General features: G+C 35.0%; 2 protein-coding genes across 5 annotated transcripts in view; one reads left to right on the top strand and one right to left on the bottom strand.

The window, feature by feature from the left end:
• LOC120632683 (furin-like protease 2) overlaps nucleotides 1–9216 on the bottom strand; it is a 357244-nt gene extending 348028 nt beyond the window's left edge. For all 3 annotated transcript variants that reach the window (XM_039902645.1, XM_039902648.1, XM_039902647.1), the window contains exon 1: nucleotides 8981–9216. The gene's annotated coding sequence lies outside the window, so the exon portion shown is untranslated. The remainder of the gene's footprint in view (nucleotides 1–8980) is intronic.
• Nucleotides 9217–10088: 872 nt separating this feature from the next.
• LOC120632732 (secretory carrier-associated membrane protein 5A) lies at nucleotides 10089–22227 on the top strand. 2 transcript variants are annotated; one of them, XM_039902720.1, is made up of 9 exons: nucleotides 10089–10286; nucleotides 10365–10466; nucleotides 12055–12189; nucleotides 13390–13398; nucleotides 16095–16299; nucleotides 16941–17199; nucleotides 19476–19593; nucleotides 20317–20482; nucleotides 21671–22227. In XM_039902720.1, exons 1-8 carry the CDS (start codon nucleotides 10230–10232, stop codon nucleotides 20470–20472), a joined length of 1041 nt encoding a protein of 346 aa, XP_039758654.1. In that variant the 5' UTR covers nucleotides 10089–10229; the 3' UTR covers nucleotides 20473–20482; nucleotides 21671–22227. The 2 variants fall into 2 exon arrangements, with proteins under 2 accessions (XP_039758654.1, XP_039758655.1); XM_039902721.1 differs by lacking the exon at nucleotides 13390–13398.
• Nucleotides 22228–23232: the final 1005 nt, after the last annotated feature.

Genomic DNA, 23232 nt, shown 5'->3' with positions numbered 1-23232 from the left:
GACATATACAACGTTATATACCTACCTGGTCACGAACTACCTTTAATACTAAATGGACAAGGCGAGGTTATAGAAGTAGGTAGTACTTAGTCGTTCCTTAGCTGCAGCGAAACAAAACAACTAAGCCCAACAAGGCAACCACGTAATTTACGGAAGCCGCCAAGCACGTATGACTTGTCTTACTGATACCGTTTATTATTTAACTTTATCGCGACCTCCGGAGTAAGGTCGCTGCGCTGGGCTGTGACAGGCATACGAATGGTAGTTTTAGCGTGCTTCCACGAAATAATTGCACCTCGTATATATATAACTGTCTCGCCTGCCTCTTTTTGTCTGGAAAGCATGTTTAACTCCAGAATACGAGGTCTTGAGTTCTGATCCCGGTTCTGGCCGAAACTTGTTAGGTATTGGGTTTTCGGTTATCAGTACCGGTCCGTAGGAAATAAAAGGTTTTGACTCTCCACGACTCGGAGAGCACATTTTGATGGACCAAGCAGAAGGCTCACTAAGCGGTCGTGTTTATTATCACTAACTTGTAATAGTAGTCGTTAAAGCCCACCAACTTGCATTGGAGCAGTGTGGCGGATGCTCTAAAACCCTCTCTCCTATGAGAGAGGAGGCCTGTGCCTCGCAGTGGGCCATTTATAGGCTAAATAGATTCGTTTAAACAGCTTATATTTTAACATAATTTTCTCAAATGTTATAAAATAATCCAAATTGAAATTAAGTCGTAAAGACCCGCCATTGTTTCCCCGGCGTTTTACTATCCGCAATTAAAGTTGAAATAAATCGCCGTTTGTAATAGGCTACTAAATTTAAAATTGTAGGAGCATTTTTATTACCATAAAATTTGGGTACAAGGCCCAAATTAACCATTATACGAACTTTAAAAATACTTGCAAAGTTGCTCTTATTCAATAGCTTTTAAAACTTGAGACGGATAAGCATAACTAAACGATTAATAAAAATCATCGACACCCTAAAGTCAAAGTCAAAGTCAAAAAAATTCTTTATCCGAATAGACACTTTTGGCGCGTACATACTCGTAGTAATGTTTACATCGTAGTGAGATAATGTTTATATCTATAATCAACAAAGTTAAGATGTGCGCCGAGAGATAATTATGTCTAAACCCACAATCACGTCTTATGTCGTAGAACTAGGGACGAGAAAATGCTATTCAATTCCACTACTTCCTTTCACTGCAAATTCACCTGGCGGTTACGATGGCTGATGCAGGCACCCGTTGTGATTACGAACAAACCCTCCGATTGGGAGAGGCCTAGCTGTGAACTGTTAAAGCCTATTGTTAAAAGTAACTTAACATTCTACATTGTAGTGAGTTTTTTAAAACTGATGTTGTCAGTGTAGTATGTCGAACAGATCGTAAAATACCTACCGAAAGAATACGAAAGCGGGTAGTTAGATTCTACCCGTGACATCCAGCATGACGTGTCGCGCTTACGCAGTCTCGTCTTGACCACGACCCGTGTAACTGGGTAGAAATATCGACAAATCTCAAAATTAATCGTGGTGTGAACTCGTTGTAGGCTCTGACTACACTTTCATGGAGTCGAGTTCGAATACCACCTCCAACCTCTAACCTCTAACTTATGAAGTTATGTCCGTTTAAAACTATTAAAATATCACTAGCTTCGCGAGGAAACCTGCATCCCTGAGAGTTCTCCATGGTGTTCTCAAAGGCTTGAGGGGTACACCAATCTGCTATGGCCTTCACCCCTTTTCATTGTGAATCCCATACCCATACCTTTTTAACCATGCCGGTAATTGGTTGATATGATGATGTACTCGTTTAAATATTTTTACTTATGTTGATGAAAGTAATTTAATTAAAAATAATTGGCTGATACAATCGTTCCTTAGCCTGTATTATTGACCTTGGTGAAAATCCTATTTCTCATTAACAATACGCACATAATCGTTTTAACAACACCACAAGGTTAAACGTTCACTAACTTTTTAACCGCTCTAATAAATTGCAATTGATATATCCGCCTTTTTGTCGGCCGACTACACCGAAATTATTATTTATTTCCATTACTTAAATCATAATTTACGGTCTTTGAATTTTAGTTACTAAACTTTTCAAGGTCGCGTAGTGGACAGTTTTCCCTCTTGCGCCAGGAAACAAACTGATAGGAAGCAGAATATATCAGGAAAAGTTTGGAGAAGAATAGCTAGGAATCGGGAGAGATGAAAAACCTGGAAGCTCTTACAGCATGAAACGGTCCTTGCAAATAGGATTTGGTCTGTATGTAGGTACAAGGTATAGGCGTTTCATAATACGAGTATATGTGCTATGTGCCTTCTCATTCTAAGAGGAGACCCAAAGTCGATAGTGGGCTGCTTATGGGTTTATTATGATAATGATAATGATGGTACCTTTTGCCCACTAAATCACAAGTTAATTACCAATGAGTTAATTCAAAGAATTTCTCACAATAAATAAGATTTTGCATTTAGACACACACAATAATGAGATTTAACTTAAAATCGGTGTAATAATGCGATCATGTAATACATTTAGAACTCGTAGGGCGATCGGACATTCGACACCCGTCACAGCGACGCCGACTGGCCGTTTATCGGCAAACTTCTGCTATACGTGTGAAGTGAGCTAGAAACATGGTAATTTATGTAGTCCTAGTACATATTCACGCTACATATCCTCATTTCCCTAACATTTTGTACGTAACAAATCCGTCTCTGTCTATTTAATTTTAAGGGTATGTAAGTGGAGCTGTTTTTGAAAAACCGGACTAAAAATATATCCAACAAATAAGTTGACAGTCCTTCAAAACACCAATATTACTAAATTATACTTTGAACAAAAAAAAAGGTAGTCATATTTTTTTTTGATTCAGGACAAGTTACAACTCAAAACATGGAATGGAATAAATAAAGTGGAATCAGTCGGTGACTCGAAATAATAAGTCGTATATGTTATAGTTAACTATACAGGACAAACGTATGCGTACACATATACACAGGCCGCTGTACCACACGTCGCTAGTCTGGCGTAATACGTCACAAGCATGTTGAGGTCATCGGTGACGCGTACCAATAAAAATCACTCAACGCGACTAAATAAGTTGGCGCTTCACAAACAGCACTCAGTCGCTTTGCGGATATAACCACATCTGTGCCAAAGTGGTTGACAGAACAGCTAGCATATAACTGATTCATTCAGAAAGAGCACAGGGAACTCCTTGTTGAGTTGAAGCAAAATTAATGTTTACCTCAGTATAAACGAACCCATTGAAGAGTAAAACATCTTACCCGCAAAGGAGCAATAAACTTTACCTTGATAGACCATTTATCCACGACCGAGGCAGTGTATAACAATGTCAGTTACCCATTTTACTTCATTGAGCCCGATGAGACATTCCATTTGCAGGCAAATCTGACTTTCGACACCGTCACCATGACGCCGATTACTGGTTTATCGAGAAACTTTTGCTATACGGGTGCAATGGACCGGAAATGATCTTCAGGGTTCAGTAGATACCCAAAAGGAGCACTATCCCTAAACCTCCGCAGTGTGCCCGTCCGTCTGCTGTCCGTCACAGGTTTCGGTTAAAAGTTCGTCGATTTGCTGACACAATGGAAATATAAAGGGAAATCCAGGAAAAAAAGCACCAATATCTCGAATACCAGTAGTTTTCGGCAATCAATCTTCTTAATAGAAAACATAAGAAATATCGAGAACGTCTAATCATATTTTAATATACTTCAGTCTAAAAAACTTACGTTGCTTCATAACTTCATTATGTACCGATTGTAACAATGAGACATACAATTCAAACGTACCGAGTACCTATATGTATGTTCATGGACACCGTTAGCATGACGCCGTCTGGACGTTTTATCGACAAAGTTGCTCCCACTGTACGGGTGTATTGAGCTGGAAACGTGGGTTTCTTACGTAACCGCCCACATAATGTTTTCGCATCGACTCATTTATAACGCTGCGTTCAACGGACAAATAATTGTAATTGGCGGTTTATTACCCCCATTACTGCGTAATGAGCCCTATTGTTGGTCCACGCCACTTATATACTTCTATAGTATAGAAGATAACTTCGGAATTCGATTTCTGGGATTCGACGCTCGATCTTCGGGTTACAATTAAATTAATTAGGTAAAATTTGGTGGTTCTGGAAATAATTTCTCCTTACCAGATCGGAGATGAGAAATTGGCGTTATCCACTACGTATCAGGTCGTAAGTTCTGGTTATTATCACTAACAAATTATATCTTTTTTTTAAGTAATAATTTATAGTCCGAGAAGATAGCCTACCTTATGTTAAGTGCAAAAGAATTATAAATAAATAATAATAAATATAATACCATATTACACACATCGCCATCTAGTCCCAAAGTAAGCATAGCTTGTGTTATTGGTACTAAGATAGCTGATGAATATCTTTATGAATGTATCGTGTATTATACACGTTATTAAAATATAATATACTGATAAACACCCAGACACTGAAAAACATTCATACTCATCACACAAACATTTTCCAGTTGTGGGAATCTAACCGACGGCCTTGGACTCAGAAAGCAGGGTCGCTGCCCACTGCGCCAGTCGGCCGTCAAAATTGCCTATAAACAGAGCAACACTTCGCAGGGCAAGGAGGGAACGGGCCTTTCGAGGTGTTTTATTATTATCATTTTAGTTTTAGCCCCAAGTGCCGCCCTGTATGTGCCACTTGGGGCTAAATTGTTAAGCCTCATTACCTAGAATTACAGCTTCAAACCGAAACACACTACAAAAGAATGCTTCTTGGCGGCCGAAACAAGCATGGCGGATGTACTCCCTGGACGGGCTCTATCACAAAAACTACCGAGTATGTACTATTATCGTAAAAGCCCTCCTGCAACATTGAAGCAGCGTGGAGGGTCTAATCTCGAAACCTCTCTCCCATAAGCGAGGTTCCGAGGAGCCTATTCCCAGCGGTGCAAAATCAATAGGCCGAGAACGATTAGAACGTAACTGCCGAACGCTGTACGCATTAACTTAATTGGCTTGTCGAACAAAAATTCACGTCTTATTTCGCGGGAAACACACATTTGTCAGATCCGATGGCCGTATAAAGTGTATTTCATTGAAGAGTTGTCGTGGAGCTGGCGGTATCGCGTATCTTATCGAGACCGCGTTTCATCCGCCCATATATGTGATCATGATGCGCTACAGCGATACTGACGTGATGATCGGATCAGGCAAATGCTCTGGACCCGGCTTAATATGATAATGATAACGTTCTAAACAGACTTCCATTAAATTTTGTCCTATGAGGATGCAATCATAATTTCTTCATTTAGCTTAGCGGTAATAGAATTTGACATTGTGTGGTTATAGTGTTGGTACTCGTACCTAGTGGAAAAAGATTAACTTTAACTTAACTTGTCACCATTTTTTATTTCAGCAATTACCGGCTGATTGGCGCAGTTTGCAGCTACCCTGCTTTCTGAGTCCAAGGCCAAGGTTCGATTCCCACAACTAGAAAATGTTTGTGTGATGAGCATGAATGTTTTTCAGTGTCTGGGTGTTTATACGTATATTCTAAGTATTTATGTATATTAATCAGTCATCTTAGTACCCATAACACAAGCTACGCTTAATTTAGGGCTAGATGGCGATGTGTGCGTTGTCGTAATATATATTTTCTTTTTAATTAAAATATCACTTGTTTAAGGGTCAAGGAGTTACATCGTGATGCAAACCTGCATGCCCGAGAGTTCTCCATAACATTCTCATAGGTGAGTTGAGTCTACCAATCATTACTTCGCCAGCGTGGTGGTCTACGGTCCAAAACCCTCCTCATTCTGAGACGAGACCCTGTGCCCTGTAGTGGGCCAGTAATGGATTGATAATGGTGAAGAATTAACGCCATTACTAAACAGAGTATCAAACTATTTCGTAGTTGGCCCTTCATTTCTTCATTAATTTCTTCGTTAATATCTGCTGCGATTATTGATTGGCGAAAAAAACGCAAAAATGACCTTTAGGGTGTAATAACCTTTCAAAGATTTCCTTATTTAAACACAATGGATAATAGCTACAAACAATGGTTACTTAGATAATTGCAGCATTCAATATCCCCTGTATGTTAATAAGGGAACCAATAGAAACTTAGAATTCTAAGTAGCTTATAAACAGGCTAAATTATTTGGTCAAGTTAAAAAATATCACAAAAATACTACAGAGGGTTCCCAGGTGGCATAAGACTCATTTGGCAATCCTCACATAAGACCTATGGTGAGCAGTGGACAGTATCAGCTCACCAACCTACATTAGAGCAGCATTGTGGATCTATACCCTAAAGCCTTCTCTCCTAGGAGAATGCGATAATATTCTTACAAGCATTTCTACATCATCAAATCAAAACTATAATCTGGATCCTCCAAACATTAATGCAAGAGAAATGTATTGCAGATGTACTTGGCATATCCAATGTGGTAGAAGGCCAGCTATAATGTGGTAGGACCAAACAGCTCTTGTGTCAGTCTGACATTAACTTAACAGTTGTCAATAGTTAATTAATGCACAGTAATTATATCTACCTTGAAACATACTAGTTATTTTTTATATACAGTTGCAATGAGATCTTAAAATGGATTTAATTAAATGAGTATTTTAATGTATTTAATTATGATAGAACCATTTTATAATTATAGACTAAATAGTAAATACAATACAGCCTAATATGGCCAATTATGGTGCATGTTATATTATGGTGTATTGATCGCCTATTAATAACTGACATCTTCATCATCATTGAGAACTCAGACATCCAGGTTTCCTTACTATGTAAGGAAAACTTACCCATTAAATAAGAGTTATACTAACTTGAAACAAGGAGATGTGGGTGCAGAGTATTAATCTCTTTACCCTTAAAAGGGGCGCTAAAATCTAAATTACTAGGATACAACTGCATATGTTATTTTATTTATACATATATGCAAAAATTATCAACAATACATTAAAAACTGTATTGTTGATAATTATTTTGAGTAATTTGCAGAAATACAACGAAGAGCAAGGCACTTGCCTAGAAATGTCTCTTTACTTTTGTTTAGGTATACTACATACACTCCATATCAATGCAATACGATTTAGTTGATTAGCTGTGAACACATTATGGACAAAATCCACCCATTTCTGTTGCACAACATCATACATAAAATCAATATACAACAGAATTAAATGCTTTGTGCTACTTTTTAACTAAGTTAAATGAATAAACATAGTATATTAAAATTGCAATACCAGCTGGATTTATATCCAGCTGGTATTGCAATTCTATTCCATCCTACATTCACGGTACTGCTACTGAATAGGCGAAACAACTTCAGTCACAATATCCAAAGAGATGCTTAAGTATAGGGATTAAAAATGTATTAAAAGTTTATGTAGGTAAAAGTTTAATCAAAAGCTAAAATTAAATTATTCTGAGTGTATATTATTGTTGGAATAATTTAATGTTCAGTGCTGCTATTTTTGTAGCAACCAATTTTGGTTCAGAAATATAGATAGTGAGCGATCCTAAAACATTGTTTCCAAAAAACCTCAAGTTTACTTAAGTTTTATGTTGTTAATTGAAATTAAGTAATTAATTATTTGAAACCACTTTTATAATTAGGTTCTATTAAAATCTTATTCGCTACAAATTATAGTTATTGCAATTATTCTTTAGAAAATTCTAAAATATATTAAATTATAAGTCATTATTAAAATAGTGAAAGTGAACAGATCCACTATATTATGCATATTTAAATCCTTTCTCTGACAAATGGCATAAAACCAATTCTATAATATATTACCTGTTTTACTGGTTATGATAAAATTATCCTTTGTAAAACAAGTTCTTGTATTACTGGGTCATTAAAGATTTGTAAATAAGGATTTTCAACATAACATATTTTCATCATAATGCAGTATTGAGTTAAACACTTTTACCAATACAAAACATTTATTGTCATTAATTGTACTTTACCATGTTATTAACATCCATTATAAAAGTTGTTATAAAAGTTCTTATAATTCCAATATTATTTTAAAAAAACTGCATAAGTGATATACTGAACAAATTACAACTGTTAACTTTAAAATTATTGCAATAAATAAAAGGATATAAAATTGATGTGAATAATAAGTTTTTGTCAAATACAGCTGGTTCATTATTTTTGAAAAGTGTACTTAAAATTTGTATTCCGATATATACTAAAATAATACTTAGTTATATGTAAAACTATAATAGGTACTTAAACAATGTTTATTTTGAGCTACATAATTTAATTTTCAAATTACTATTTAGTTATTTTGAGATTTATTTAAAACAAATCCTTTTTCAGTTTAGTATTAATGTTTGTGTTGTTAATTTTATTAGTAGTATTTATGCAGCTACTTAGATGTGTGGTGTTTGTTTACCTACATATTTTTTCCATTTTACATTCATGGAAATTATTTATCCATCTACCTAATCAAAAAATAACAAATTAGATTTGCTTTCAACTTTGTAAGTTGTGAAAGGTGTCTGATAGAGATCTATCAAACTATAGTTAGGTCATATTTGATAGAGACAATAATTAGCAATGTTGTATGAACTGTAATAATTAAAACCGCGAATTACTTCCTCTTTATCAAGTCCAAACAACTTTCGCCTTACGACGAAGTCGACCTCTGTTACTATCGGCGGCTGCGCCCGCGCAGCTTAAAAATTTGACCATTAAATGACTGGCTGATTTTAAACACAAATGTTCTGTACCATAGCGCAAAAACTTTTAGTTCATGGCCGTCGAACCGTCAACCAAATTTATTTTAGCATAGGTAGGTATTTACCAAAAATTGTTTTTTTTTAATTGTTTGAAACCACTGAATATTGTGAGCGTAAGGCCTGTGGAAATTAATAAAATAATTAAAGCGGTAAATATAAAGGCAATACACACTCACCGTTAATGTTTATCACACCAAATCCCAAACAAAAAAAGCTGTCACTCTCACGTTATACACAAAACACAGATTTATTCACCTTTTGACATCTGATATGGTTCATTTAAATACAATTATCACGAATACGTGCCACTTTGTAAACTTCGAAGTAAATTATCGACTTAAAAACAATAATAATACTCAAAAATCAAGAAAAACCCTCGCAAATAAACTATACAAAACATAAACAGCTTCCTACTTTGACAGAATCATCTACACTGACAACTGAAGCTGCCAACCAAATCACTTTCGCCTTCACTAGTTACCAACATACGAAAATATGTTTACCTACATAATATAATGTAGGGTAATTTGACGTCATAGGTTATTATGACGTCCAATAAAAAATATTTTAATTATGAAATCGATAGTTTCAAAGGTGCAAATCAATAAATAAATTTCTTTAGTTTCTTTTTTAGACTTAAAACTAGTTTTAATATAAAGTAAACTAGTTTTAGTATAAAGCCGTAAAGCGTTCTGAGCACATTATAATATATATTATAATTATAAACTTATAAGGAAAATGGAAATAAATTCACTGTACAGGCAAGGCAATACGAAAACGTGCGCTATATTATGAGTTCTAATGCAGTATAGTATGAGCAATCGGAAGGGAAATGCATGTGCTTTCCTCAATAATTATTACGCCTTCTACAATATATTGTTTTACTATGTATCATTAGAAATTGATCACCAAGTATGTAGTAGTTTTCTATATTATAATATTAAGATGGGATTTGAGAGTCACATAACTTTAAATGATACGAGCATTTTTAAAATACATTACCACCAATAAAACAAGAGTGCAGTTGTCCAAAAGAACATTTATTAAAGCCAGGTAAACATACGCATTCAAAGAAAATGTGAATGACAAAGAAGTTAAAAACATTTGGAGTTTCTTAATAATTATTAGGAAGAACAAATAAATTGGGTAGGTTCCACTTATATTTTGCAAACCACATCTATGTCACGATTAATCGACTCTCTTTTTAAAATTGTACCCTAGCAACACAGAATATATCTGCAATGTGCAGATTGACTCTGTGGTCAGTGTCATTTTATCTGTCACTTCGTCACCATCATCAAACTGTCAATTTTGTGGATTGATTATATTTATCATCATTTTAATGCTAAAAATATAGTGTACAAGTATTTATTTTACGCTGTGTTATCTTAACATAATATACAGTGGCGTAGTTTAGAATAAGGAATGTCGAAATTCGAAGATAATCCATTTAGTGATCCTGCCATAGACAATCCCTTTGCGGTAAGTAAATTTTCGCTTGAGAACTTAGAAATCTGCTTACAGATTTATCTCTAAAGGAAACTGCTTGATTTATTGCAGGATCCGTCGGTGCAGCAAGTCGCTAAAAGTACTAACAATGCTACGAGAGGTCTCGATGACTACAACCCCTTTGACGGACAGCAAAATGCAAATCAGGCTACGGTGAGTTTTATTAGTCATTTATAGACTATTAGTGGGTTGATAATGCGACCCTAAACGTATTAATGATATCGCTAGAGAAATATATCAATCGATTGATTTATACATTCTCATACCAACTTAGTTTGCTCTCTGTGGTTTGTGTTTTAGATAAGTTAAACTTTCCTATCTTTTCGATTATTTAATAAAACAGACATATGATTATAAACGTTAGAAAGTAGAAGAGGAATTATGCTACATCATAATCTAAGATATTTTGAATATAAAAATAGAGACAAAGTATTGAAGAAACAGGTGCGAAGGTTGGTTTTCATGAGACAAGTGAAACAAATGTTGCATGACCATATTATAAGGTGGTGGTGCAGCTATTGGAATAAAATAGAGTTAATAGCTAGATAGTAAGGAGCAGCTAAATAATAAAACCTACCAATCCACAGTTGGCCAACTATTCTCGTCCTGAGAAGACTGTTCTGTACTGGGCCGGTAATAGGTTGACGATGATGAAATAATAAAAGAGTTATTATCAAAATTAAGCTTAATTTGCTATACTCCGCGAAAAGCAGGAGAATCTGTGTGGTGTAATTTATAATTTCTTCAATCCTTATACCCCACACCAAACAGATCTTCGGCAATATACCCTCTACACACGTTTCCCTCTTGACTTTTCGCTGTTGACTTTACAATGAATAATTGTTAAGTCTAACAATTATTCATTGTAAAGACAACATCTCCTGATGATGCTCCGGTTTCGTAGCGAAACGTGCGTAGAGGGTATATTGCCCAAGATCTGTTTGGTGTGGGGTATAAGGATTGAAGAAATTATAAATTACACCACACAGATTCTCCTGCTTTTCGCGGAGTATAGCAAATTAAGCTTAATTTTGATAATATATCATGGATTTCCGCAAAGTAACGCCTGCTTCTATCCAATATATAAAAGAGTTAGTTAAATAGCCCACTCTTTGCTGTGTGAAACTTTAAGGCTGCCAGTCCACCGGAGCGGAGCGAAGCTGCGGAGCCGAGAAATGGAGAAACATTAACCAATAAGATTGCACAAAATCTCCGCTACTATTAAGTGAACCAGACACGTTACGCAACTGCCTCCGCATTAGTCCGTTTCTCGGCTCCACTGCCTCGCTCCGCTCCGGTGGACTGGCAGCCTTACAAAACACTTTGATTTGAAAGAATCCATATTATTTGCTGTTTCTTTAAATACTTTAGTGCTTAGCTATGTATATGTACAATAGAAATGCAAATGCAATTTTGCATTGCCATTAAAAAAAACACATGATTCATTTTCTCAATATTTTGAGAGTCAACAAAACATTAATCTGTATCTAGAACAACTAACTCTAGATGATCTTTTTTAAATATGTAAACTCATCTCATAAATTGATTAATTGTACAGTAATAACCAGCAATGGCCTAATGGGCAGGATCTCAGCTTTACTTTCGGAGGCTGAGTTTGAATCCTGCATGCTGGGATTGCAACCCAGCCCCAGAAAGTAAAGCTGAGATCCTGTCCATTAGGCCATCACTGGTTCACTCTTGCACAATGCTTCAGATATAATTAAATTCTAATTTGTTACAGCCCCCTCAGCAACCCACTCAACCAGCTATCATGCAGGCAGTGTCACCACCACCAACCGGTGGCCAGTACACAAGACCAAGTCAACAACAGCAGAGTCAAGGACCTCCACAGAACTTCACCACAGCTGATTTCCAAGTACGTAACCCAATCTTCTAAATGTATTACTCCTACTTGGAGCCATGAAATTTTTTAAAAATCATATTAATTTTCTGGCTCTTGTGGATTGCAATTCTGCTAAAATAGAAATCCTTTATACACTTCTAAACATGTTGACGATGTGTGTAACCTAGTAGAGGTTCACCAACACAAGAAACATTTATATCTCAAGTATAAAATTACAACCACAACTGCGCAATAATAATGGAAATTACTAGATAATAGTTCTTGAAACTGTAGCATAGGGGAATTTTAATACTTAATTGTGCGCAGTGTCATAAACTACTTTGCCCAAACTCATATCTTCTATTTGTCACAAGATACAGCCCACTATAGTATTTGACCTGCACAATGAATAGATGCACCTATACCTATAAGAATCTTTTGTACCCACCAAGGCAATAATGCTCATCTCAAATGAACTGAAACACAAAAACCTAGTAAATAATAAATAAAGACATATAAGACATTGAGTAGATTATTTTTTCAAATTTAGTTGTTATATTTACTTTTGTGTTATATGTTAACACAAACATAAAATTCCCCGTCCTGGTTTAAAATCATCAAAAATTCGACTTTATAAAGCAAGGAAATATAAAAGAATAAAAACTGATCATTATTTTTTTTTACTTTGGAGTTGTTTTTGAATGACCAAAGTTGTAATGGGACCCTATTAGAAAGCCTCCACCATGGTCAGTCTTTTTTTTTGTACCCACAACAAGTTACTATCTACGTACTATATCTCTTGACTGTTATCTCTCCTGGTGGTATCATGCACTCTAAGATGGTCGCGGGCTAAACCTGTTAGTGTAATATTGTTATATTAACCCATACCCCGTATCTAATTGTACGCGGCATCCTAAATAGCTTGGCGGTGCGTCTTTATTGGTAAATTAGAAGAAGGACAAACCACAAACAAACAAACTGTGTTTTTTTGGTGTTTGTCAATCCTTAATAATGTTAATAATATGTAGTGTTGCAAATTGCACCTTGGTACGGAACCATTTGTGTGCAAGTCCAACTAAGACAGTTTAGCCAGTTTTTTTAAATAAAATACTTTTGATTTTATTAATAAAACTAGTTATAAGAATTTTACAATTTTTAGAATAATTGTTGGTATTAAAGTATGCACGCTATTAATACACTTTGTTTGGTTTTGCTTTCAAACTTGCACTAAAGGAGCTGAAGGTAACACGATTATTAGTCACTGTGATGTATTTAATATCTTTGCATGTATTACCTTATCTTTCCTTATAAGATTTCTTATCGTACATTTTTATCTATACTCAGTATATTTTAATATTATGAAAGTCAAAACAACATGAAAATAAATATTTAAAAGTATATCCCAGGATTCATAGATAATTAAATAGCTTCATCGGCCTATTGGTTAGCATGTATGATAATGGAGCACAAGGTTCTGTGTTCATTATCCGAACTGAGATTTTTTTGTTAAAAATTCCGAGGACAACAATAGAGTTGGGATAATGTGAGTGATCACCAAGAGCACGGTAAGCCATCAGTCCAGGCTAATATTACTAACTTAAAATAATAATTTTTAAAGCCCACCAACCCCCAATGGAGTAGTGTAGTGGGTTTCTGCTTTAAACCCACTCTCCTATGATAGATCGGCTATCAGATGATGTTACAAATTTAGCGTTTATACTAGCATGTTTATACATACTCATAGTAAACGAGCGTGAAACCGCGGGGCACAGCCAGTAAAATATTCTTTCAGATAAATAGTAGTAGACAAACTACAGTTCTTAAAATAATGTCAGAATCTCTATCTATTTATCTATCTATTTATAACTTGTGAGTTGTAAACTAATGCATTTTTTTTTCATTACAAACACATGATAAAGTAATGACTAATTTATCTGTTTATCTACAATTAGTATCTCCATATTTGATAAGTCCATCATTGTTGTTACATTTATATTGGAAGTAAAAATAACAACTTTAACAAGAAATCATCGACGTCACAATGAAATATAAGCAATGTTGAAACTGGATTTAAGTACCTAAGTCAGGCTAGATTCAAAATTCTCGATCGAACCTCTCATGTGACGCGACGCGAGGTAACGCGGACAAACTCATGAAAAAGAACCGAGGCTTGGTAGTGCGAGACTGGTAACGCATTATTATTAAACGAAACATAACGTCGCAATAGTTATGCAGTGTTCTATCACGCTCTGACATTTAAAAGGTGCTATCGGTTGAATAGTGACAAAACACTGCATAACTATTACGTGTTATTTCACATTCATTAATTTGACGGCCGATTGGCGTAGTGAGCAGTGACTTGCTTTCTGAGTCCAAGGCCGTGGGTTCGATCACCACAACTGGAAAATGATTGTGTGATGAACATAAAAGTTTTTCTGTGTCTGGGTTTTTATCTGTATATTATAAGTATTTATGTGTATTATATTCGTTAAACTATCTTCGTACCCATAACACAAGCTACGCTTACTTTGGGGCTAGATGGCGACGTGTGTATTGTCATAGTATATTTATTTATTAATCCCGAAGAGAATAAACGCTCTGAAATAAAAGCCCGGGAATTTCAGTTGTATTTATAATTCACTAATGATTCACCGCGACTTCATCCATGTACAACTTCTAATAAGTAGTCCCATACAAAACCACCGCATTGCACCTCACGTTACTCAAATCAATGTTCGTATTAGCGTGATCCAAAATAACTATTACCTTCCCCAAGAATTGAGCTATAAAACGCAAAAAAAACATTTTAAGACTAAGTGACCGCGATTAGTAACTCAGATGAAATTTTAAAAAAAAAACGTTTTCAGCTTCATTAAAGTACAAGTAAGTATATGAATGCAATTTTTTTACACTATCTTGACATCCGTTCAACAAGCCAAAGTTGTCCTAAAACCATTACTGTTTGTAGTGGATTATATGCCCACGCGTCGCGTAAATGTGTCATATAAAATTTATATTTTGCTGCAACAATCTTCCATTTAAGACTACGATTGGAGCATCCTTATTTCTTTGTGTTTGTGTATTTAGTGTTACTTGAGTATTTGATTCTATAGTGTGCTAGATTTTTGCATTTTAAAAAGTTGTATATTGTGTTTAGCTTGATACGTTTATTTATTCAATTTAATGTGAAACATATAGAAAAACTATTGTGTTAAGCGGGACACAATTATTTGTATGTATAATAAATTATGAAAAGATATTATATCGTCAGTTTACATTAACTCGTATACATAAAGTGTTGTGTTTATCTAGATGGCATATTTAAAAAACAAACAAGTCTTTAATTTACCGACCACTACGTAGAAGACATTAAGTATAGTGAAAAAAATTTAATAAACATAATTATTTGAAAGAATTTAATGATTAAAACATTTTATTTTGTTGCGACTATATTTGAATTTGTTATGTTTTCAGTGTAAAGTAGTATTTCTTAATCACCCAAAAATGTGAAATACGAACAACATATTTATTTTTAAACCTATGTTATTTTTTATATTTGTTTTTAAATTATTTTTTGACTTAGCTGCGTTAAAAATGCAATATTTGTTTGAGCATCATTAACGTTTTAACAATAAATAACTTGCAGCTTAATTTAATTGAAAAAAAAAAATCACTATTTTGGAACGTAATTTTTGAATCTTTGTGCTCCGTATTATTACGTATTATTTTATTCAGCTACATTGCCGGTCACGCTACTAATTGTGATTTCTTTTAACGCTATTAATGTGGCATATTTTTTTTTTACTAATATACATCATTAGTATCAATCACGTAAAATGTAAAATTTGTTGTATGTGCAGTGCTTAAAAACTGCTGCGTATGTCATCTCTTTTCACTGATAATACGTTATTATGACGCCAATTGAAATCGAAATACAGAGGCGGCAAGAAGAATTAGAACGGAAAGCAGAAGAATTAGCGAGACGCGAGGCAGAACTACGTGCTGGCTCTGCCGGCAGACGCAACAACTGGCCACCGCTCCCCGCCTTCTGTCCAATCCAGCCCTGCTTCTACCAAGACATCAACGTTGACATACCGCTCGAGTTCCAAAGGATCGTACGGCATTTGTATCACCTTTGGATGTGTAAGTACTCTTTTTTTAATTTTTTTATTCATTTTATGGCACAACCAAAAAAGAAAACGGTTAACAAAAGTTTAATTCTAAAGCATTTCCTAAAGTCAATGTTTTACACCCCACATTAGGCAATATCATTCAAAATCTTCAGATGGCAAATTGAATTCAATAGTGCTATTCTTTTCTTACTCTTCTTTTTAGTTAAGGACAGCACTACTACATTAAATCTGCCACATATTATCCTGCTTTCCGTGAAGTAGATAGCAAATTAAGCTTAATTTGTTTTTATAATAAATCACGCTTTTATACATTAACTTAACTAATGTGAAATTGGTTTGTCTTTTTATACCAAGCGTGCTTTTGATGTAAAACATCTATAGGCGGGGTAAACCTGATTTTTGACGTGGCGACGCAGGCCGGCTATATGATTGAATTTTTGTATTTCGTATGTAACAATAAAATAAATATTCATTTTGTAATCAAACAGTAATTAACAACCGACTTATAAAAAGGGGTGGCTATCCATTTGGTTTTATTTTTTTTATATTTGTGGATCAAATTTTTAATGCTTTGTCTTTTCATTATTCAATATCTGCAATAATCGATGTTTCCAGTCTCGTGATGGCTCACACGTTTTTTTTCTTTTACAGTTCACTCTCTGGTCCTGTCCCTGAATATAGTGGGAGGTCTTGCCCTTCTGTTCACCACCGGAAGTTTCACAGTATTCGGCTTATCGATACTTTACTTCGTATTACTGACGCCCTTCAGTTTCATTTGCTGGTACCGGCCTATATACAAGGCATTCAGGAGTGACTCGTCGTTCAACTTTATGGTCTTCTTCTTCATATTCCTGTTCCAAATGATCATAACTTTGGTGCAGTCTATTGGATTCAGCGGTGGAGGATCTTGGTGAGTTACCTTTGTATTTACTTTTTTCGTACTTTGTTTTCTTTCACGCTGCCTTAACGAAGAGTGACATATAATTGAGTTGTATAGAAAAGTTGTAGAGCTTGATAATGCTATACAACTTTTCTATACAACTCAATCATATATCACTCTTCGTTAAAGCAGATAGAACCTCCAAAAAGTCCGCGATTGCATATGTATAACTATTATATTTAAGTATCAAAAAGTAGTTTTTTTTTATATTTAAAAAATAATGAAAATCGTTAGGTCATGTTTATTGGTCATATCATATAAAAACATAACCTACCTACAGATATTTTCATAATAATTTTCATTCACTCATTTGTAACCATCGTTGTTGCGGCGCGTCGGCGTTTTATGCCGAATTAACGCCAAGGGAACGTGTCCCACTGGGTGACGAGGCGCGAAATAAGGCAGGTATAAGAACCCTGCCTTATGTTCTGAGACTGAATTGGAGCTCTGTCTCGTGCGCTGGTCGGCGCCCGTCTGCTACGCAATCCGGTCGTGAGTTCCACCGTGTTCAGGTAGTCGTAGCCCGTGGTGGGGGTAGCGACACCGTTCTTGAGGTTTCAGGGTATTCTTCGCAATAAAAGACGAGATGTTTCTTGATTCAATGCTCCGGGACGACTGCTTGTAATAATTATTCAACTACTTTTGCTACTTATATTAATTATTCTAAACTAAAGTAAAAGCTAGTCGCCGACAATCGTATTATAGTCAAATTAAATGCGCTAAACTCAGGAACTGAGGTTTTAAATGGTTTTTTTTTGTTTTGGTAGTATCGGCTATATAACATCACGGTACGATCATCAATAGGAAATGTTGTAAAAACCGCAATAAGTATCCTTTCTGAGAGATTTCGATGCGTGCGATGTGTTAACGGTAAACGGTAACGGAATTAAGTCGGAAATGTATCTTTAAAGTTCTAAAAACAGTCCGCGATAATATACGACTATTATAAAACGTTGGCTCATTCGCGGACGAAGTCGCGAGGGTACGCTAGTTGTTGCATCAAGGAACTTACCACTTAAATTGAAAGTAAAGGCTAATTTACAAAAATAAATTAATGAGTTATGCTCATTATGAGTTTTGGTATTCGTCGATTTCACAGTTAAGCCCGTAATGATAAATCATTGTAAATAAATAAAGAGTAAATATTATTAATATTTTCCGATACTGTGTTTACTTTTAAGAAAAGACTTCAGTTTTATGGAATAGTTATAGTATATAAAAAAAAACCGATTGTATTAGTAAAATAGTTGGAAAATCCAAAATTGCACGCCTCATAATCTCATTCATTACATTAAAATTGAGATTATTTGTAAATAATAATAAAACTACATTAAATTATACCGTGAAAAGTAATAGGTTTCTATTCCTCAAAATACTGAAGCCTATAAAAAAACCAACTCGATAAGTAAAGTATTTCGCTCGTTATCGTGACCACAAGATACGGGATCCGCACCTACACTCTACAGGCACACGGACGTCCAAGACAGAACGTTTTTAAACAATTTTTTAATTAGTTTCAATAATAAAAAGAGACTTAAAATTATCATGAGTGTTAAAAATAGTGTTTTTTCTCAACATTTGTGTATTTATATTCACTATGGAGGGTAGAGGTAATGAGAGTCATCTGTGTATATGAAAAAGTGTCGTCAAAATGTATTAAATTAGGATGGCGCCACATTTGCATCAGGGTAACTCTTAAAAGAAGCGCCAAATATAAATATTGTTAGAGTAGGCTTGAAAAATAAACAAGGAAGTATGGAGATACAAGGAAGTAAGGTTATATTTACCACAATATTTTGTACAACGTAAGTTGTTGAAATTCTCAATAATTAACTACTTTAGTCGATAATGACATTAAATTTTTTAACTCGGCATACTTCAATTCATCTACGATTGCTACATTCATACCATACCCTGTGCATCCACCAGCGCCATTGTGGAGGATTTTTGAACTGTTATTTAGCGCAACAACTGGACACTTTTTCAACTTTTCTCCCATATAAGATGACTCTCCTTACCTCTACCCTCCATAATATTCACTTATAAAAGCAATAAAGAATAAAAAAGTGACATTTTAAGTTGGAGAATCACTCGGTGTGCGTAAACTGACAGTAATACCCACCTCAACGCTTCGCTTATGAGGCGTGCAATTGTATTAAATAAAATAAAAATTTAACAAACCAAGCCAAGGCCCTCCCGGAGAGCTTTTGTGGCGAACTAAATTAACTGTTTTCGTTTTTTTGCAGTGGTCTTATAACGAGTATTGAGGCGTTCAGATTCAACGTTGGTGCGGGGATCGTCACCATGCTGGTCACCATCGGCTTCATCACAACACTGGTGGCGGATGTTATGCTTATGACTAAGGTAAAACGTATGCCCGTCACCGGCCTACTACAGCACGGCTAGCAATGAGAATTTATGTATACTTCCGGGGAAGTATTACGTATCTGTATATTTCCGGGACAGATAAAATCGTTTCGTTCGTTAACTCATAATATGTACTATTTTGATGAAAGCAATAAACGTTATATTATTATTATTATTATAATTTATACGCTACGAAGCGATAAGGCCGCCTTTTGTATACTTCTTCTGTCTGTGTTTTCTTTTATTCTTTTTTTGTATTTTTATTTGTGTGCAAATAAAGAGTATAAATAAATAAATAAATAAATAAATAATTTATTATATAAAATTAGCAAAATCGTTTATATCATATACATAGCAGTATGTAATACACACAATCTTCGTACCCTCTTCGCACGTTTCGCGCGAAACCGTAGTTTCGTGCGTTTGGTGTGGAGTATAAGGATTGAAGAAATTATAAATGACACCATCAGTGCCGTGCTCTGGGTTTCTTACCAGGGTATGCATACACCAGGAAAATTGCATAAAACGGCACAAATTCTCCTCCTTTACGAGTTATATATCAATGTTAGGGTATGCAGTGCTTTTGTGCATGTATGGAGTGCACGCCACTGGACACCATACAGATTCTCATGCTTTTCGCGGAGCAATAGCAAATTAAGCTTTATTTTAATAAGTTTGTAATGAATTGCTTTGTTTCTATGAGTGCGGAAATAATTTCAGGTGCACCGCATCTACCGGTCGACGGGCGCGTCCATCGCCAAGGCGCAGGAAGAGTTCACGACGGAGTTCATGCGCAACCAACACGTTCAGACGGCCGCGTCCAGCGCAGCGGCCGCGGCTGTCAACGCCCAGATCGCCAACGCCAACAGATACTGAACGCTATCAGGTGAGATCAGTGCCTGGTTAAACAAGCGCGGGGCCCGTAGCAAATTCTTTAAAAGAGCCCTTGATCTGCTACGGGTTCTTAAGTATAAAGTGGTAAAAATATAATTCAATACTCAATATGAAATATGTGTGTGTTTATTATTATATGTATATATTATATATGTATATATGCAAATATATATGTTTATTTATATGCACCACCTACCTTTCTTCTTGAGCTGTGTTTAACGCCTTTGGTTGCCTGGAAGAGATCGCTATGTAGCGATAATGCCAGCAAATTGTATATTTTTTGTTAAAATTTTTATTTATAATTTTAATATATGTTTATGTGGTGTACAATAAAAGTGTATTCATTCATTCTTTTATTCATGTATTTTAGATACGTATAAACAAACGTATCTTAAATATAATACGTATATATATATGCTATCTATAGGATACAATTTTGTGGGTAATGAATAGTTTAATAAATTACTATAGGCGATGTCTGTGTGCATGTGCGTGTCTGTCTGTCTGTCTGTCAGTCAGGCAGTCAGTCAGAGATGAGCGATATTAAATATACGGGGCCCCTTCGCGCGGGGCCCGTAGCAATTGCTACTCTTGTTACGTGGTTAATCCGGCACTGGGTGAGATTATCTCACTCTCACTCTCACTCTCTCTCTCGCTATCTCTAAAAGTTCGCTTATGACTGCAATCGAACCTGATGAACAGGAAGCAGTCTTAGATGGTAACGGGCTAACCTATCAGGGAGTATGCGAGTCATGTTTAAACCGTAACAGCCATAATATTTAGACCATCTGCCAGGTCCGTCAATTATTACCATCTAGAGACAGTAATACTTGACAGACCTGGCACCCCCTGGATTCTTAGGATAGCACTAGTTTCTAAACTAGTGCTATCCTAAGAAGTGCACTCGAGCGACAAGAAGCGTTCATGTTAGAACCTGTTTACGCGGCAAAACAATGTAATGGTAAACCGAATAATATTCGGTGATTCGGTAAACTATTCGGCGCATCTCTAATATTTAATTAATTAGTTTAATAATTAAACATTAGAGTTTGGATATATATATATATATATATTTACAATATATCATCCAGATCCAGGTCATAGACAACTCAACATATTCTTAAGCTTATTTCTAAATATATTATTTTAAAAAACTCATGCAATATTTTGCCTTTTCCAGGTACAATTGGATGACATATTATATGCAGCATTTAATTTGTGTGAGAGTACATAATAATAAAGCGGTTTTTAAAATATTATAAACACAGATTCAAACAGATATTATGCAATTAATATTTCCTTGAATTAAGTGTTTAATCGGTTTTATGTAATATTATGCAGAGATTTAATAACTTAGGTTCCTCGCAGCCAATGGAACTTAAAGAGTATAATAATTTCTTATGAATGCTTGTTAATAATATTAAGATTATAGTTTTAAAATTAAAATTATTTATAAATTTGCTTTACGCGTTTTGGTTGGTGTATGCCTGACTTGAGGTTGCGCAGAGAAAACTGCGGTTCGGAGTCATGTTAGGAGTTCTGTTAAACAACTTCACCCATAGACAGTTATTGGTGGTTTTCATAGTCGGGCTTACACCGACCAAAACATTAAAGCCCAATTATTGCTTAATTTATGAATACTACTCACGTTAGCTTAAATTCTAAAATATCATTTTCTTTGTAGTGTTGATGTTGTATATAATACCTTCTTTCTTTGAAATATATGAATATGATCGACACTTTTCATTATTGAAATTGATAATTAAAATAAATATATTGAAATTAATGAATTAGAGTTATTTTTATAATTATTGTCTCGTTTTAGATGTCTTTTGAATTTTAATTTGGAACATATTTGTTTGTTACGCAAAACCATTGCTTTCTTAAAGAAACTTTCCGACCAGTAAGATGTTATTGCCTGTAGAAGTCCACAGAGTCCATTCTAATTAATCGCTAAGCTGAGGACCAGAAACCTTTCAGATTGACTACAAAAGTCCCCCTGTTATAAAAAAAGAACTTTAATAACTATAAAACATTACTTTAACTGACTGACTGACAGACAACGCACAGCCTTAAACATTATAACATGGAGTTCGGACAATATGTACTGAAAGGAAATTGTTCTAGGATTAAAAATTGTATGTATCATATCAAGGTCGTTTATCTTACGATTAGTAATATTACCTCTTTTACCTGAGAATATGATCAATGTAAATCATTCAGTTATCTCTACCGCTAATAACATCTCACTGCTAGTGCCTCAGTGGGCTTAAACTGTAATAATTATAATAGCTCCTAAATTAAATATGTTTAATACTTGACCTTAATCATTGGCAGAAACACTTCGATCAATAATATTATAACATTACAAATTTCTTGTCAGCACATCTATACAACGTCTAACAGACATACAAAATAAAATTGTAATTGTGTTTTACATGCAAACTAATTCAAAACATTCTAAGTATTTACGTATGACAACCCTATTGAAGATAAAAGACCCACACGCGCATAGTACCTTCACTACGTCACGCGTACCTAATAAAATGATAGGAGTCACATGTTTAATTTTGCATGTGATGTTAGAGCTGTATCTTATTTATGGTTTACTCAAAAACTATTAGGTTTCGGTTTCACAGATAAGTCTCAGAGACAGTACATAACGTATCTCTGAACTGAAGCCTGTGAAGTATTATTTCGGTTTTCATTTACACGTTGTATAGTAGAGGTGTTTTTCGTCAG

This window comes from Pararge aegeria, chromosome 20 (assembly GCF_905163445.1).
Source record: "Pararge aegeria chromosome 20, ilParAegt1.1, whole genome shotgun sequence".
Classification (NCBI taxonomy): Eukaryota; Metazoa; Arthropoda; class Insecta; order Lepidoptera; family Nymphalidae; genus Pararge; species Pararge aegeria.
This window is presented reverse-complemented; position numbering and strand designations above follow the sequence as displayed.